This window comes from Erpetoichthys calabaricus, chromosome 5, assembly GCF_900747795.2.
Source record: "Erpetoichthys calabaricus chromosome 5, fErpCal1.3, whole genome shotgun sequence".
NCBI lineage: Eukaryota > Metazoa > Chordata > Cladistia > Polypteriformes > Polypteridae > Erpetoichthys > Erpetoichthys calabaricus.
The window spans coordinates 240,605,832-240,623,301 of record NC_041398.2 but is presented as its reverse complement, the minus strand read 5'-3'; the positions used below and the strand labels follow the sequence as shown (position 1 = coordinate 240,623,301).

The following is a 17,470-nucleotide window of genomic DNA, read 5'->3' as shown; positions in this document are numbered from 1 at the left end:
TAATGGCGTAGATAGATAGATAGATAGATAGATAGATAGATAGATAGATAGATAGATAGATAGATAGATAGATAGATAGATAGATAGATAGATAGATAGATAGATAGATAGATAGATAGATAGATAGATAGATAGATAGATAGATGAGTCACTATTAGAGTGTCACCTTCAAAGATGGCAAGTATAAAACAGGATGGAAGGTGAGAAAGGCGTCTGAGAAGCATGCTTTTTGGGAACATGCTTGAGACAGGGAGCACTGCTTAAAAGACATTCAAACATGCAAATACAGAGGAGAAGTGCTGAAGGTACATGTAGGGCAAGAGACAGCAGATTTTTAAAATTATTCTATTTTCTGTCTTCGATGGGTACCGTGGCGAGTTTATAATATTTAGTTACAAACTTCTTTGGAGCGCTCTTTAATCTTCAAAGCTATCCTTCAGATTCACAATGACCACTGAACTGTGGGGTTTTTATCCATTTAATGTGGGTTGTTTTTGAATGATTCACTGGTGGAGGTCAATTGGAAAGCATCTTAGGTAGTTATCACATTTGTAAATTTAGACCTTCCTTTGGTTAACTTATATAAATGACTCTCGATCGGACACCAGTCCATCTTAGGGCACAACAATACAGCTGCACCCACACAGGACCCCATTGCAATCACCAGTAATGGATTTTAAATGAATAAAATAAATAGGCAGTCAACTTAGAGTCACCAAATAACAAAAGCGGCAGGTGTCCTGGGGGAAACACACACACACACACACAAACACAGAGGTTTGAGAAATTCCACACATTAGGTTATGAAACACAAAGTGTGATTGTGATTAGAAAGCACCCAGTGCTCCACAGCTACAAGTTCACAAAGACACACACCAGTAGACCAGAAGTGCTGATGAGGAACTCTTACTGTGTAATTTATATAGAGAGGATGGCCTGGGGCAGGCCTCGGTGGCAGTGATGGTCCCTTTTTCGTCAACATTAAGCTTTGCGGCCGTGTAGATGATGGTCTGTTAAACATTGTTTCCGAGGAAGAGCGTCGCATTGGGGCCGAAGTCTTTGGAGGAGGAGGCCGTGCAGGAGCACCCTTTGGTGGTGGGGGTCGAAAGGGTAGGACCTTTGGCCCCTTAACCCTAGGAGAAGGAAAAAACATTTAAGATCACATAGAGATCAACTGAAACCTTTGTCTTCATTTGACCTGTAAAGTAAAGCGAACACAGAAGGTAATCTTTGTAGATCAGGGGTTCTCTGATCTTTCTTCATTTAATCGCTACTTTGAAAAAATGAAAGTGGACTTGAGCTACCTGCATTTAATATTTATTATAAAGAAATGCCTCAAATCCAAATCAGAAATGCATATTTCATGAACGTTCAGGATACACTTGGCAGGCGCACATTGGTGGAAACAAGAAGAGATGTCTTCCACGCTAGATGTTCATTTGCAGCTTGCATTTACACAAGTTTTCTCATTATTCTTCTGGGGACCATGACTTCAGTTGCAAAAGTTTTTACACTAAGCACTGCTTTGTCCATGTATAACTCAAAACAGACAATCCTTGAGGCGATGGTAACACCGCTGGCCATGAGGTTTATCACAAAACTGTAGCAACCGGTAAATTATTTGCCTTTTGTGTACGTATGTGGCATTCAAACTATACAAAACACAATTTATTTGCATATGGGTAAACCACACAACAAGCGCAAGGAAAGAAATTCTTCTAGGTCCACCATATGTTAGAACAGTGGTTCTCAATATGTGGGGCGGGCCCCCCTAGGGGGGCGCGAAGTAACAAAAAAGATGTAAAAAAAATAAATATGAAAAATACATCTATTGAAACCAATACAAATTAACTTAAACTACATTCTGATACTAGAAAAATAAATATAGAGTTAGATAAATGTCGATAAAAGTTAAGTAGGTATAATAAACTATGCATCTATGATATGTCATTAATTAAAAGAACAAATTGGTATTAGTGGGCTCCTTTCAAAAAAACGTTAGGGGGGCGCGATTAAAACTGTTATGAAAACTCGGGTCGCAAATACTTAAAGGTTGAGAAACGCTGTGTTAGAATATGATTTTCTTTCACGAAGGTGACCAGTCAAGGAAGGAGATGTTGTAATGACCAGTAACCAATCAGGGAAGCGCCACATAATAAACATGAACCAATCAAGCAAAGTGACTGCTAACAAGCAGAAATACAAAATAAACATTAGCCACCTAAGCACTGTTCATGATGCAGCAACTGTCAATGTTCAAGTCAGGAGAAATGTGGAAATCACTAAGCCTTGTGCCGTGGTCTCCTGCAATAACACAATGGGTGGCGTCAATCGTACGGATCAGACATTCTACCCTCAAATGTGCAAACAAACAACAGAAAAAAAAAATATTAAGAAAAGTGCACAAAGAAACACACTTCTACTGTCCCAATTGCGATGTTGGGCTGTGGGTTGGTGACTGTTTCAAAAAATATCACACAAAGGATGTGTAATGAATCTGCATCAATATAGCAGTGGACACTCAACATTCCTTTCCTACTGTATTTACAGTATGTTGATACTTTGGTATTTATATATAATAATATTTTCTTGTTAAAAAAAAAACATTTTTCTGGGGGTAAACATAACACTAAGGAGGTTAAGCCAGAGAAACAGCATGACACTTGTTCTGCTTGTCACCACTTTATTCCTGGGAATGGTCAAGCACATGTGCCCACCGTAATCAACTTCGCAAGAAGGTATATTCTTTAACCATCAATGTATATGAAATAAACAATAAAGTACAAATGAAACCCAATGACAGTCACACTTGTTTGCTGTTTAAAAAAAAAATTCCTGCCATACTTATCCCATATATCCTGACATCCTTCCATATTCATATCAATGGAGGTGCAGACAGCATAAAGAAAGAAGAATGTCACGACCAGTATAACTACCGGAAAATCACTTCTAATTTTATAGTAAATTTTTTAAAGCTGGAAGACGGCAGTTTTATTTATTGCAATGGAGACCTACTTTATGTGTAAAGTGATTAATGGCATGTCCTGTACTGCTGGCTATACAGATCTGGTCAAACTGTGCATGAATCCACTATGCTCATGACACTTGAGGTGATATAAATCTTGGAAAATATCCCCCACACGTTAAAACTCAATTACATCAAAATGCAGGTTATATTTTAGAGCATATGAATCAACTGACCAAGCCACTTAAGGGACTGGATAAACCTGAAATTAAATGTGGTCTGTTTCTATAAATGAATACTCAAGGGGCTTAAACAAGGTTTTGTTTTTTGTCCGATTTTCTAAATCACTGCATTTTTTTAACAGACAGACAGATAGATGAAAGGTACTGTAGACCTTCATGATCAAACTGAAGTGAGGCAAAGATCATGGCAGGGGGATAAAAACCATTTCTAAAGCTTTGAGTGTTCTCAAGAGCACAGTTGTCTCAATTGGGAAATGAGTGAAGTTTGGAATTATTCCTAGAGTTGGCCATCCTGCCAAAAACAGTAACCAAGCCAGAAGGGCCTTGGTTAGGGAGAAGACTGAGAACCCAATGATCTCTCTAACAGGACTTCACACGTCCAGTACTGAGATGAGGAGAACCTGTCAGAAGGACAACTATCTCAGCAGCACTCCATTAAATTAGGCATTTATAGTAGAGTGGCTAACTTACACCTGGAGTTTGCACAGTTAAAGGACCCTTGAGTCCATAAGGAAAAAGATTCTCTGGTTTGAAAAAACAAAAAATTAACTCTTTGGGCAGAACTCCAAGCACTATGTCTGGTGAAGATCAGTTACAGCTCATCACCTGCCTAATATCATCTGCACATTGAAGCATGGTGGTAGCAGCAGTATGCTATGGTGTGCCTCTCTGTGACACGGGGACTGGTCAGAACTGAGGGAAGGATGAATGCTGGCAAACACAGAGAGGCTCTTGAATAAAATCTGCTCCAGAGTGCACACCACCTCAGTCTGGTGCAACAGTTCAACCACCAGCATGACAATGACCTAAAGCAAACAGCCAGGACAATGTTGGAGTGGCTTTAGGATAAGTTTCTGAGTGTCCATGAGTGGCCCAGACAAACTCCACACTTAAACCCCATAGCACACAAAAAACTCTTGTGCGTTTTTTGTTATTTTTATGGGCGGAGTGGTGGCTCTGAGGCTAAGGATCTGTGCTGGTATCCAGAAGGTTGCCGACTTGAATCCCTGTCACTGCCAAAAGAGATCCTACTCTGCTGGGCCCATCAGCAAGACTCTTAACCTGTAATTGCTCCAGGGGCAGTGTACAATGGCTGACCCTGCGCTCTGACCCCAAGGGGTATGTAAAAACTAACAAATTCCTAATACAAGAAATTGTATAAGGTGAAATAAAGAACAAAACATGTGTGGAAAGACCGAAGATGGTTTACAGATACCTCCCATCCAACTTAACAGAGTTTGAGTGGATCTGAATGGGATAAAATTTCCAAATCTAGGGGTGTAAAGCTACTAGAGACTTACCCAAAAACATTCAGAGCCAGAATTGATGCCAAATGGGCTTTTACAAAGTACTAAATGAAGAGTATGAATACGTTCATTAATGAGGGATTTCAGTTTTTGATTTTTATTAAATTTGCAAACCTTGAAAACATGTTGTCACTTTGTCATTATGGGTTACTGAGTGTAGAATGATGGGCAAAAATGGCAAATGCATCCATTTAAAATTAAACCTACAACACAATAAAGTGCGCAGATAGCGAAGGGGTCTGAAAATTTTCCAAGTCCACTATAAGGCATGAGCCAGCCCAGGATAGGGTTAGGGTTAGGGTTAGGGAATGGACGCCTGTCCATTTAGTGTACATACACTCAGGCATATCCATGAGGCCAGTTTTGATTCACTAAATAACATATTGTGACCTGAACACCTCTGCAGATGTGAGAGGAAAAGTCAGGCAGACAGAGGGAGAATGTGCCACCTTCGCCAAGTCAACAAGTGGGCCTGGGATTTACACTTGGGGTGGTGAGACAGTGGAGGAGTTTAAGGAAGACAATTCCTAGAAGCAAATCAGTAATTCTGATTACATTTCTTATATACATCCATTAAGAAATATACAAAACACATGACTGTACTGTGCTTTACTTCAAATATAGTAACTTGCCAAAAAGGATGGACTGGTAAAAAGAAGAAAAAAACATTTAGAAATTTACCTGGGACCAACTGGTGTATCAAATGAATTGTCCTCCTGGAAGAAAACAAAGATCATCTTCAGGGCATAGTGATGCTGCATTTTACTTTAACAAGTTAATTTTCATTTCTCATTGTTTCTCAATGAATTGACCTCCAGAAGATACCTTTCAATGCTAACCACATTTTATAAACATGTGCTCAATAAGCCACTGGTTTGTGAACAGGATTTCTCCCAGAAACATCTCAAGTGTCCAGCTGGAGTCTGCTGCTGACAAAGCTGAAAGGACACATGCTTGGCTCACAGTGGTTGTCATTTCACAAGCTGGCAATGAGCAACATCAAAGAGATGAACACACTGTGACATTCAGGGCACAGCTGACACCAATCAGCAGCCATTTTGACCAGATGTCCAGTGCACAGTGCCAAAGGAGGTGACCATTCTGCATTCTGGTGTTAAACATCTATACCAAGTGGTAATGTTAAAATCAAGACCACAACTGAAAAGCATCGGAGCATGTTCACACCTGGACTATCATTTATGAACTTTAGCTATTATTATGGGTTGTCTTTTAGTCTAAACTGTTATCTATACTAAACTGTATGATATGCAAGCTACTGTATGTGTTACTTACCTAACATTACCTTACTTTACCTAACACTCAAAAACAGACTTGAACCAATTCATGATCGTGGTGGGGCTGGAGCCTGTCATAGCAGCATTGAGCACATGGCAGAAACAAACACTAAACACAAACACTCACCCTCAGAGCCATCTTGGAATTGCTGATTGTGTTAGTCACATTTCAGTCCTTGCGCTACTATTAATTCAGGAAATTAAAGGTTTGGGACAAAAAGAATTCAAATGTGCTTGTGAACAACACTAAGAATGAAATAAATAATAAAAGTACATTGTATTTATATAACACCTTTCCAATACTCAAAGCACTTAATACAGCCTTTGTGGAAAGTAAGGGATTGGTCACAACTCCTGATGTTGGTGTTTAATACTTCATATTCGGTAGTAAAGAAACATCTTACCTCTTCTCGTACCTTGGAGGGAATATCAGGTTTTCTAGGAATGCCAGCAGAAAACGCACCAATGGGTCTCTGAGATGGGAGTGGTGGAGGAGCCTGATTGTCTGCATCTGCTGAAATACAACATTTGATCAAATCAGCCACAGAAAACTGGCTCAGAATGCTGGATATCATCCAGAAACACAGTGCAGCAGGGTCTTGAAAATGATAACTGCAATTTTTTCTGGACATGACAACACAGTACAGTATGACCCTGAGCCCATAGTGCTTACTCTTGAATTATTACTTGAACTTACTTTCAGGATCAATAAAGTACTTACTCTCTGTCTTATTATATAGGGACATATTCCTCCTTCCTCCTCCACTATGCGACTCTTCAATTCCACCCGGGGGGTTAAACGTTAACATTATACAAAGTTATTGTCTGTCTGTTATACCTGCATTGTTATCACTCTTTAATTTAATATTGTTCTTTATCAGTATTCTGTTGCCGGAGTATGTGAGTTTCCCCTTGGGATTAATAAAGTATCTATCTATCTTATATATGTATGTCTATACATAGATCCTAAATAGTGTCTTCCATTCTGTTTTAGATAGTGACTTTATGTGCAATCCCATATATACAGTCATGTCAAAAAGAAAGTACACCCTCTATCATTTCTAAGGTTTTACATATCAGGACATAAAAAAAAATCATATGGTGCTTAGCAGGTCTTAAAAGCAGGTAAATAAACCTTAGATGAACAACAGCAGATGATATATGTCGAATGTCATTATTTATTTAAAAAAAAATAAGCCAAAATGCAGAAGCGGTGTGTGAAAAATTAAGTCCACCCTTACCACTTCCATAGGAATTAAGAGGGTAAATATCAGCCAGGTAATCAAATGCACTTGATGAACTGATCATCAGCAACTATGACCACCTCACTAAAAGCAGAAGTTCTGGCAGTTTTCTGGTGTAGAGCATTCTGCTGTGTGCTAACATAATGCCAAGGAGAAAAGATATCAGCAATGACCTCAGAGAAGCAATTGTTGCTGCCTATCAATCTGGGGAGGGTTATTAGGGCATTTCCAAAAAATCTGAAGTTAATCATTCTACAGTGAGAAAAATTATTCACAAGTGGAAAAGATTCAAGACAGTTGCCAGTCTCCACAGGAGTGGACGTCCCAGTAAAGTTTCCAGCACCCTGTTGAATCTATGCCATGAAGAATTATAGAATTATGGCAGCATATTATATATATATATATATATATATATATATATATATATATATATATATATATATGTATACATATACACACACACAGTCATATGAAAAAGTTTGGGAACCCCTCTGAGCCTGCATAATAATTTACTTTCAACAAAAAACATAACAGTGGTATGTGTTTCATTTCCTAGGAACATATGAGTACTGGGGTGTTTTCTGAACAAATATTTTTAGTGAAGCAGTATTTAGTTGTATGAAATTAAATTAAATGTGAAAAACTGGCTGTGCACAAATGTGGGTCCCCTTGTAATTTTGCTGATTTGAATGCCTGTCACTGCTCAATGCTGATTACTTGCAACACCAAATTGGTGTGATGAGCTCGTTAAGCCTTCACAGACAGGTGTGTCCAATCATGAGATATAAAGGTATTTAAGGTGGTCAATTGAAGTTGTGCTTCCTTCCCTTTGACTCTCCTCTGAAGAGTGACGACATGGGATCCTCAAAGCAGCTCTCAAAAAATCTGAAAATAAAGATTGTTCAGTCTCCTGGTTTAGGGGAAGGCTACAAAAAGCCATCTCAGAGGTTTAAACTGTCAGTTTCAACTGTAAGGAATGGAATCAGGAAATGGAAGGCCACAGGCACAGTTGCTGTTAAACCCAGCAGGTCTGGCTGGCCAAGAAAAATACAGGAGCGGCATTTGCGCTGGATTGTGAGAATGGTTACAGACAACTCACAGATCACCTCCAAAGACCTGCAAGAACATCTTGCTGCAGATGGTATATCTGTACATCGTCCTACAAGTCAGCGCAATTTGCACAAAGAACATCTGTATGGCAGGGTGATGAGAAAGAAGCTCTTTCTGCACTCACGCCACAAACAGAGTCGCTTGTATGCAAATGCTTGTTTAGACAAGCCACATTTATTTTGGAACAAAGTGCTTTGGACTGATGAGACAAAAATTGAGTTATTTGGTCATAACAAAAAGTGCTTTGCATGGAGGAAGAAGAACACCGCATTCCAAGAAAAACAGCTGCTACCTACTGTCAAATTTGGTCATGCCATGGGGCTGTGTGGCTAGTTCAGGGACTGGGGCCCTTGTTAAAGTCGAGGGTCTGATGAATTCAACCCAATATCAACAAATTCTTCAGGATAGTGTTCAAGCATCAGTCACAAAGTTGAAGTTACTCAGGGGTTGGATATTCCAACAAGACAATGACCCAAAACACAGTTTGAAATTTACAAAGACATTCATGCAGAGGGAGAAGTACAAATGTTCTGGAATGGCCGTCACAGTCCCCTGACTTGAATATCATCTATGGGATAGATTTGAAGTAGGCTGTCCGTGCTCGTCAGCCATCAAATTTAACTGAACTAGAGAGATTTTATATGGAAGAATGGTCAATAATACCTCCATCCAGAATCAGACACTCATCAAAGGCTATAGGATGACAGCGTCTAGAGGCTGTTAGATTTGCAAAAGGAGGCTCAACTAAGTATTGATGTAATATCTCTGTTGGTGTGCCCAAATTTAGGCACCTGTCTAATTTTGTTATGATGCATATTGCATATTTTCTGTTAATCCAATAAACTTAATGTCACTGCTGAAATACTACTGTTTCCATAAGGCATGTCATATATTAAAAGGAAGTTGCTACTTTGAAAGCTCAGCCAATGATAAACAAAATTCCAAAGAATTAAGAGGGGTTCCCAAACTTTTTCATATGACTGTATATATATATATATATATATATATATATATATATATATATATATATATATATATATGTTGGGCTGCCGGAACCCAACTGGTAGAGAGAGTATTTTCAGGACAGTTTCTCCCCCGGGTCGACAGAAGTTAGCCCTCTTGATTTCTAGCAGAGCACATCGACATTTCCAGGACCTTATTTGGCCACACCTGGAAGTGTGGCCAGAAGAAGCTCGTTGGGCACCTGGAGTCCTTCCAGGTGCCCTATAATGGGAGTTAGTCACCACCACTCAATTGCCAGAGTCGGGAGGAAGAGGACAAAGCTTGAACAGGAGTGGAGATGGATTGACTGGCGGCAAGGAAGGGACTGTGTATTGCCCTATTGCTGATTTGCGCACTGTGTGTTGGACTGTGGGGAAACTGTAAATAAACTGGGTGTAGTGTGGCAAAATGCGTCTCTGTGTCTGTCTGTGTCGGGGTTAGGGTGGCTGTACGAGTCGCAGGCTTCACAATATATATATAAAAATCAAATTGAATATATATATAGAAAACATTCAGGATGGCACTGATCCACATTTCTGTCTCTGAATTAACTCAATGGAGCTAAACTAATGAATCACTGCAGTAAAAAAAATATACTACCAAACAACACTCGTTACAAATTTAAATCAGGCTCGATTATTATAAGGCACTTTTTATAAACTTGCAAAGCCTGCTTCAGACTGCATGGCCATAAATATTTTACTTAACATACTGACCACCACATCACACAGACTTACTTCCATTTGGTTTGCTTGGGATTCTTATTACTGTTGGTTTACGAAAAACTTTTTGCTGTGCCTGAGTATCGGCTGTGCTTTCTGATTCAGTGAAGTTAAAATCTAAAAGAAAGGAGATGAGACAACAATTTTATCTTTCATTTAACCAAAAGTCCACCATACTCCTTTACCTGACTGCCTGCTTTCTGATGTGAATGTGACACTTATAGGTGACCCCTGCAGGACACCACTTTTAACATCAACTAATTCTGAAGCAAGTCATTACACCATAACCCTTTGCTTCCCGTGATTGGTCCAATTTTTTAATTTTTTTTACACACCCACAGACCATACCCTGAACTACTTTGTTTAATTTGTCACTAAAGTGATACCTTATCAAAAGCCTTCCAAAAGTCAACATAAATAATATCATATGCAATTCTCTTATTGTTTGATTTTGTTGCTTCCTCACAGAATTCCAAAACATTAATGAAAAATGCCCTTCCTCATTTGAACCCAGTAATACGCCAGCATGTGCTAATCAAGCTTTTCCTTCATAATTCCTTCTATTAATTTACCTGTGATGCATGTTAAGCTTAAGTGCCTTGAGCATGGGAAAGGCGCTATATAAATAAAATGTATTACTATAATTATAAGCTTACTGGCCTATAGTTACCCGGATCAGCCTGATCTCCCTTTTCAGATAACAGGACAATATATGCCAGCCGTGAATTTTCCCAGTGTGCAGAGATTAAAAAAAAAATGTGCCAAGGGTTTATAAATGTACAGTAGTCACTAAAGGATTTTTGGGATGTTACCAATATATATAAACAACAATAAGTGCAAGGTCAAAGAATATTAAATTTAGACTGACAATTAACCATACTTGTACATCTTGGGGAATGTGGGAGGGAGACAGGGGTGTGAGATTCAAGCTTAGGACCCTGGATCCATGAGGCAGCAGCATTAATCATTGTACCCCCTACCTTCACCATCCTTAAAATATTCTTTTAAAATATGACCTGGTTAATTATTAAATAAAAAAATCCATTTGTTATGTTAAGATAATAAATACAACATAAAAATCATTGCAGTTTTTGGTATAAATGCCCCTGCTTGCATTACCTCCAGTGCTGGAAATTCTATTTTCTACACCATTCTTCACAGCCGAAGTCACCAAGCTCCAGTTGTCATCATCAAAGTTTATCAGATCAGAACTTGATGTTGTCCGTGCTGCAGGACCCTCCTCAATAGCTTGAAAGTTTTTTGCTCTGGCAAGTACAGACATCCTAGGTGCCGGGATCACTACAGCTTGTTGCTGAGATGCCAAGGAGTTTTTACTTTCTGGCTTTTTAGGAACAACAGGTCTTGGGGCAGGCACTGGGAATTTCCTTTCTTCCTGCTGTCTGTTTTCAAGAAAATCATTCCCATTGGTGGACCCAGTGGGAAAGATTTGGGATTTAGGTTTCTTTGGAAGTTCTGGTTTGCGGCTGAAGGCTGCTTCTCTATCCTCCATCTTTGGAAGCACTAAAGCGGATTCTTCCTGGGGTGCCATTATAGATTTTGTCTCTTTCCAAGGTGGGATTTCCTCCGAGGCTCGTGCACTTGGTTTAGGAGCAATAAATGGCTTAGCTGCTGTAACTGGTGGCTTTGGGACAAAAGTACGAGGAGCGATTTCTGGTCGGTTTGAAAGATCGCTGGTACCCACTTCAAGGCTGGCTTGAGACTCAAAAGCTTGTATTTTAGCCCGGATATTTCTCTGGTTTTCATGGGTACTCATGTTTGGATCAAATTGGGCCTCTGGGCCAAATACCTCCAATAAGTCCTGTAAGTGTTTATTTTGTATCAAGAGGATGTTGTCTTGCGTACAAGAACTGCTCTCTTCGTTCACCTCAACCAGCACTGGTACTTGCTCTATTTTGGCATGGCTTTTTAAATTGATCATCGACCGAGGTCTTGGCACTGGGCGCCTAACTACCACCTCCTGCTTGGCTGGTGGTTCTACTGATTCACAATGGCTAGAAACTTCTGGAAGGCTGGCAGGGTCAAGCGCAGCCTGACTGTTAGTTAATTCTGTAGGATTATCAGTCAATGAAGACTCATTTGGGATGGGAACTGTCAGAGGAGATTCCTGTGGGACAGCCAAAGATTTTTCCACTGCTGATGGTAGTAAAGAAGGTCTTAGCGGTTTGGACAGCCTTCCTGTTGAGAAAGAAATCCAAATTATGAGCATCAATTTAATTACTGATGTATTTTTATTAGGGCTGTCAAAGTTAATGCGTTAATAACACATTAACACATTCTAACTTTAATTCTTCTTAATATGGTCTGATTGCGCTTTGTGGTAAAATGTCAACAAAAAAAAAATTGAGATTAATCACGATTAATTACACAAAGTCATGCTATTAATCGCGATTAAACTTTTTGATCGCTTGACAGCACTAATGTTTATTCATTCATGCTCAGACTGACCCCAGTATGTATTCTGAGCAGTTCTACATCATGATCCATCTACTCAACTTCTAACCCAATTATTCAGTTCAGTGTTGTCATATGTGGTGTCTATGCTGACAACATCAGATGAAAAGCAGTGCCAGTTTTATAAAATGGCACAATCAATCACACAGATAAATAAGATAAATTCGGAGCCATCTGTGTACCTGATGGGTATGTCTACGGGCTGTGACTTGAAGGCCAGTGAACCCACAGAATAACCCAACACAGGCAAAAAGAAGAATAAGACAACTCTACATAGTCAATGCATGAGTGGCATTTGAACCCATGGTCCTACAATACTGTATTCGTCATATGGTTAGGCTGGGAAGTCAGAAGCAACAATTATGTCATTTGTGACCTCTGTGTGTTACCGCTAGCTAACTAGGAAAGTAAACACAGATGCCCTCATGAAAGCTGGTGTTTCAGCATCAAAGCACAAACTAATAGTTCTGTAGTCCGGATTGAAGAAGAATCTGATGATCAGTAAAGGAGCGAAAAGTATGGTGTCACGCCTAAAAATGATTTTTAAGCTCTTGGCTACGATAAACAGTACTATTTGTACTTGGAAGCTGCAGCTTAAACACTGCACAAAGCAACCATTGAGCGCAATGTACAAACAGCAGCGCGTATCAAGGTAACATCAGTTAGTCTGTCACTGTTCGCTCTGGTAATGTTAACGTTTACCTTCTTGATATTCAGTACTATGGATTGAGGTGATTCATTTAACTGTTCTAATAAACTAACTAAACCTATAAAGTGGAACAGTACTTCCCAATTGCAGCATATGTCGCCATTTTGAATTGACGTCATAATGTGAAGTCGGAAAAACTTGGACTTGAAAGAAAAGGCCCTAATTTGTGAGAAAGAAATCCAAGATGGTTAAGATTAGGGGTTAGTGTGGTTAACGTCTAGTATAGATGGTTATGATTAGGGCTGAACTAAGGTTAGGGGTTACTGTGGTTAGCGTGCAGTATAGATGGTTAAGATTAGGGATAAGTATTTTTAAGTTCAAGGTAGTTACTGTGTGTACTATAGATGTGATGTAATGTCACTTCCATCCTAAAACTGCTGGTCTAGAGCGGCTGGCGTCTCTAAGCGATGTTATGTGCCTGATTATGCTGTAGATTCGACTGGTGTCCTATTGAACTTGGCTCTTACTTTGTGGCTGGTTATGCCAGAATGGACATTGATTGATCGATTGCCTTGATGTGTTAACTTACCTGTAGAAGAGAAAGGCTCGCCGTGATCAACCACGTTAATCACATTGCTTTCTGAGGAGGTGATCCCTGGGTTTTCGTCCGGCTCTGTCTGGGTGGCTATAGTAGCAGTGGAGGGTCGATGAGTGGCATTAGTGGTGGTGGTAGAATTCTGCTCTTGATTTATCTCCTTAATGACCTGATCGTACGAAGGTGGAAGCTGAAACCAGAAAAAAAAAGTAACAACTGAAAACATTGTACTCAAAAGCAATGTGTAGTCCATTTATTTTCCAACAATGTCACTTATTAACATAATATACAAAAGCTAAGCTTCCTCAAAAACAATGTACTCTTTCATTTTGTTTAAAAATATTTTACTATGACAAATTAAGTGCAAATTCCATACAGGCAGTGCCAAGACAGGATATTACCTAATAAGATCAGAGACGGGCATTCGTGCTTTTTTTGAGATGATGTACAGAGCCAAAGCACTGAGTATATAAGGACTGCATGTCTTCTTAATGTCTCTATTGGTTCTACTGTGGCCAACTCCTCTTTTTCTTCCCATACCCCAAAGCGTAGTTTAGGTAAACCGTCCACTTTATAATGAAACTGAATGAATGTGGGTATGTGCACTGCAAGAGGCTGGCACCACATCGAGGGCTGGTTCCTGCTTCATGCCCACAATCCTGCCAGTATAGGCTCTGATTTTGTGGCCCAGACCAGGATGAGCAGGTTAGAAAATGAATGGATCAATAAGTCATCCAAAGATATTGTTTTCAGTTTATTTGATAGATTATGCTTTCCATTTAGTCATCTCATCCTTGTATCACTAAATCATTAGTTTTGATAAACTTCTGGATTATGGCACTTTTTGTTCTGGGCCAGGCGGTACAACTGCAAAGAGCTCAGCACTGCAGTCTCACAGTCTGTGACTTGCAGTCTGTGTGGATTATACCCATTCCCCCATGTCTGTGTGTGTGTCTTCCTCTTATGTCCCAAATGCAGGCCATTATGACAGATGGCAAATCCTAACTGGCCCCGTGTGAGTATAAGCGTGGGTGGGTGTGTTCGTGTGACTGGGCCTTGTAAATGGGATGATGTCCTGTAGAAGACTTGTGCACAATGTTGCCAGGAGAGGCTCTGTCACCTCCACAATCTTGAATTGGATTTGACACATTTGTTTTTTTGTGACCAAACTTTTGGATTTGACAGCTTTGAGAAATTCATGTTAATTATGGGGAAGGGACACAGAGGTGATCCCTGTGCCGAATGGCCCATAAACATACACCGGCACAAATGCACACACACACACACACACAATATAAATGCAGGGGATTTAAAAAGTATTCAGACTCTATCATGTTCTGTAAATTTCATTGTGTTGTAGAATTCTTTTCAAATGGGGGAAAAAAAATCCAGTTTTGCCTATCAATCTACACTCAATAACCCACAATGACAAAATGAAAACCTGATGTCAGAAAGCTTTACAAATTTATTAAAATCAAAAATGGAAATGTCTCATTCCTCTAAGTATTCAGACCCTTGATTAATTACTTTGTGGAAGCCCCTTTGGTAGCAATTCCAGCTTCCAGTCTTCTTGGGTAAGTCTCTATAAGCTTTGCACACTTGGATTTGGGCAGTTGATTCCATTCTTCCTGGCAGATCCCCTCAGGCTCTGTTAGATGGGATGGGAAGCATCTGTAAACTACCACCTACAGGTCTGTCCACACAACGTTCTACAAGGTTTAACAGTAATATTTGGCTGGGCCACTCAATGACACTCAAAAACTTGACCCAAATCCACTTCATTGTTGTCTTGGCTGTATGGTTCAGGTCATTGTCGTGAATTCTGGAGCACGTTTTCTTCAAGGGTCTCTTTGGATTCCGCTGCATCCTGCCTTCCCTCAATTTTGACCAGTCTCCTTGTCTCTGAGAAGCAACTTCATAGAATGGTTCTGCCACCATCATGCCTTCTCCATATTGATGGTATTAGGCAGGTGATGAGAAGTGCCTGGTCTTCATCAGACAAAGTGTTTGGTTTTGCCTAAAGTGTTCAATTTTTGTCTCATTAGGCCAGATAATCATTTTCTTCATGATCTCAAAGTCTTTGAAATGCCATTAGGCAAGGGTGGCTTCTGTCTAGCCAATTTACCATTAACACCTGATTGATGGTATATGGCTGAGCTGGTGTCCCATCTCAGTAGAGGACTTCCAAAGTTCTTCTTCAGTGACCACTGAGCTTTTGGTCACCTGCCTGATCAAGACACTTCTCTTGCCCGGTTACTCAGTTTGGCTAATTGTCCAACTCTAGGAAGAGTCCTGCTGGTTCTAATCTTCTTCCAGTTATTGATGCCACTTTGCTCTTGGGAACACTCAAAGCTTCAGAAATGGTTTTATCCCCATGTCCTGATCTATGGAACACCACAATTTGTTCACAGAGGTCTACAGAGACTTCCTTGGACTTCATGGGTTATTTTTTGTCTTGACATGCAATGTGAATTGTGGGACCTTCTATACACAGGTACATGTGTGCCTTTCTAAGTGATGTCCAATCAGTTCAACTGGCCATTGGTGGATGACTCCATCAAAAAAAGCATGTACCAGAAGTCATGGGATAGGGGGTCAATCCTCCTGGTGCAAGCTTTTTGCTGATGATATTGTGTTGTGTAGTAATAGAAAAGAGGAAGTGGAGAGTAAGTTGGAAGAATGGAGAAGAGCTTTGGAAAATACAGGATTGAAGATAAATAGGAAGAAGATGAATATTTGAGTTTTGCCAAGATGGACTCAAGGAGAATGAAAGCAAACAGGATGAACCTAAACCCAATTTGGAATGTTACAGTAAAGGGTCTGGATACTTATTGGAATGAGAGATACCAGTTTTTGATTTTTAATTAATTTTGAAAACCATTTTAAAAACATTTTTGCTTTGTCATTATATATTATTGAGTGTAGACTTATGATGAGAGAGGTTTATAGCGATGCATGTTTTAATTGAAATAAATTAGTTCAGAATGAGCAGGCTCCACGCGGGCATAGATGCAAGTGAGACATGCTGCTCCGAGGTTGATTGAGGTGATTGGCTGAACGCACATTCACGTACAGACATGACAGTCCATCTGCCGGGGACTGTGGAGCCAACCTGGACCGTCATAAGAGAGATGAGCAAAAATGGCAAAGTATGTCATTCGTACCTCAGAATTGGTGACTGCGGCACCCGTGCCCAGCCATAATTTAAAAGGACGTCTGGGAGAATGAAAAGGGGACAAGAAGAGAATTAAGGTTTAAAGAAAGAGAGAGCAAGAGGCAGAATTTGGAGAGCATGTTCTGTGAGGAAGGGAGCCCCAGAGATTGGAGTCTGGGGCCAGCACTCGATAGGGTTGAAGAAGGCGCTCCTATTAAGTGATACATAGGAACATCCCATTGTGCAGTGTGTCCCGCAGACGCCGAAGGACTGGCGGCATGGGACGTGTGTGTTGCTTGGTATGGCTTCCCATGGTTTCCAAAGCACTGGCAATGGGGACCCAAGTCAGGATTAAAGGTTGACAACACCTGTTGGCGGGTGTCTCCTCTTGCTACAAAGCCCTGAAGGGATAAGCAGAGTAGTTGCCAGATTTGAAAAGAAAGCATTAGGGCTTGTGGTTTTAGTAGAGAAGAAACTGCCTTTGGTGTTAACCTTATTTTAAGAATGATTTATGGATTTATTTATTTAACTTTTAACCTCCACTGATTCACCGCTTTTGATTTATTTATTGACTATTTGGAGAAGTGCACTTTAATTTGGAACACCGTTTTTTTTATCACTTTTACACAATGCTAGCTTACTCTTTGTGTTCTCATTTGCCCCCCTCATCCTTGGTTACATGATCGATGGATCCGGTTTCCAGCTGCCAGGGA

General features: G+C 40.0%; 1 protein-coding gene across 3 annotated transcripts in view; it reads right to left on the bottom strand.

Moving 5' to 3' along the window:
* sh3d19 (SH3 domain containing 19) overlaps positions 1-17,470 on the bottom strand; it is a 195,980-nt gene that overhangs the window by 37,474 nt on the left and 141,036 nt on the right. The window contains exons 6-11 of one of the 3 annotated variants that reach the window (XM_028802703.2): positions 13,598-13,793; positions 11,007-12,083; positions 9,903-10,004; positions 6,226-6,323; positions 5,196-5,230; positions 911-1,133 (exon numbers count right to left, since the gene is read on the bottom strand). In XM_028802703.2, coding sequence (XP_028658536.1) covers positions 911-1,133; positions 5,196-5,230; positions 6,226-6,323; positions 9,903-10,004; positions 11,007-12,083; positions 13,598-13,793 — 1,731 coding nt within the window. Of the gene's footprint in view, positions 1-910; positions 1,134-5,195; positions 5,231-6,213; positions 6,324-9,902; positions 10,005-11,006; positions 12,084-13,597; positions 13,794-17,470 lie in introns of all 3 variants that reach the window. The other 2 variants (XM_028802702.2, XM_028802701.2) reach the window with 2 other exon arrangements.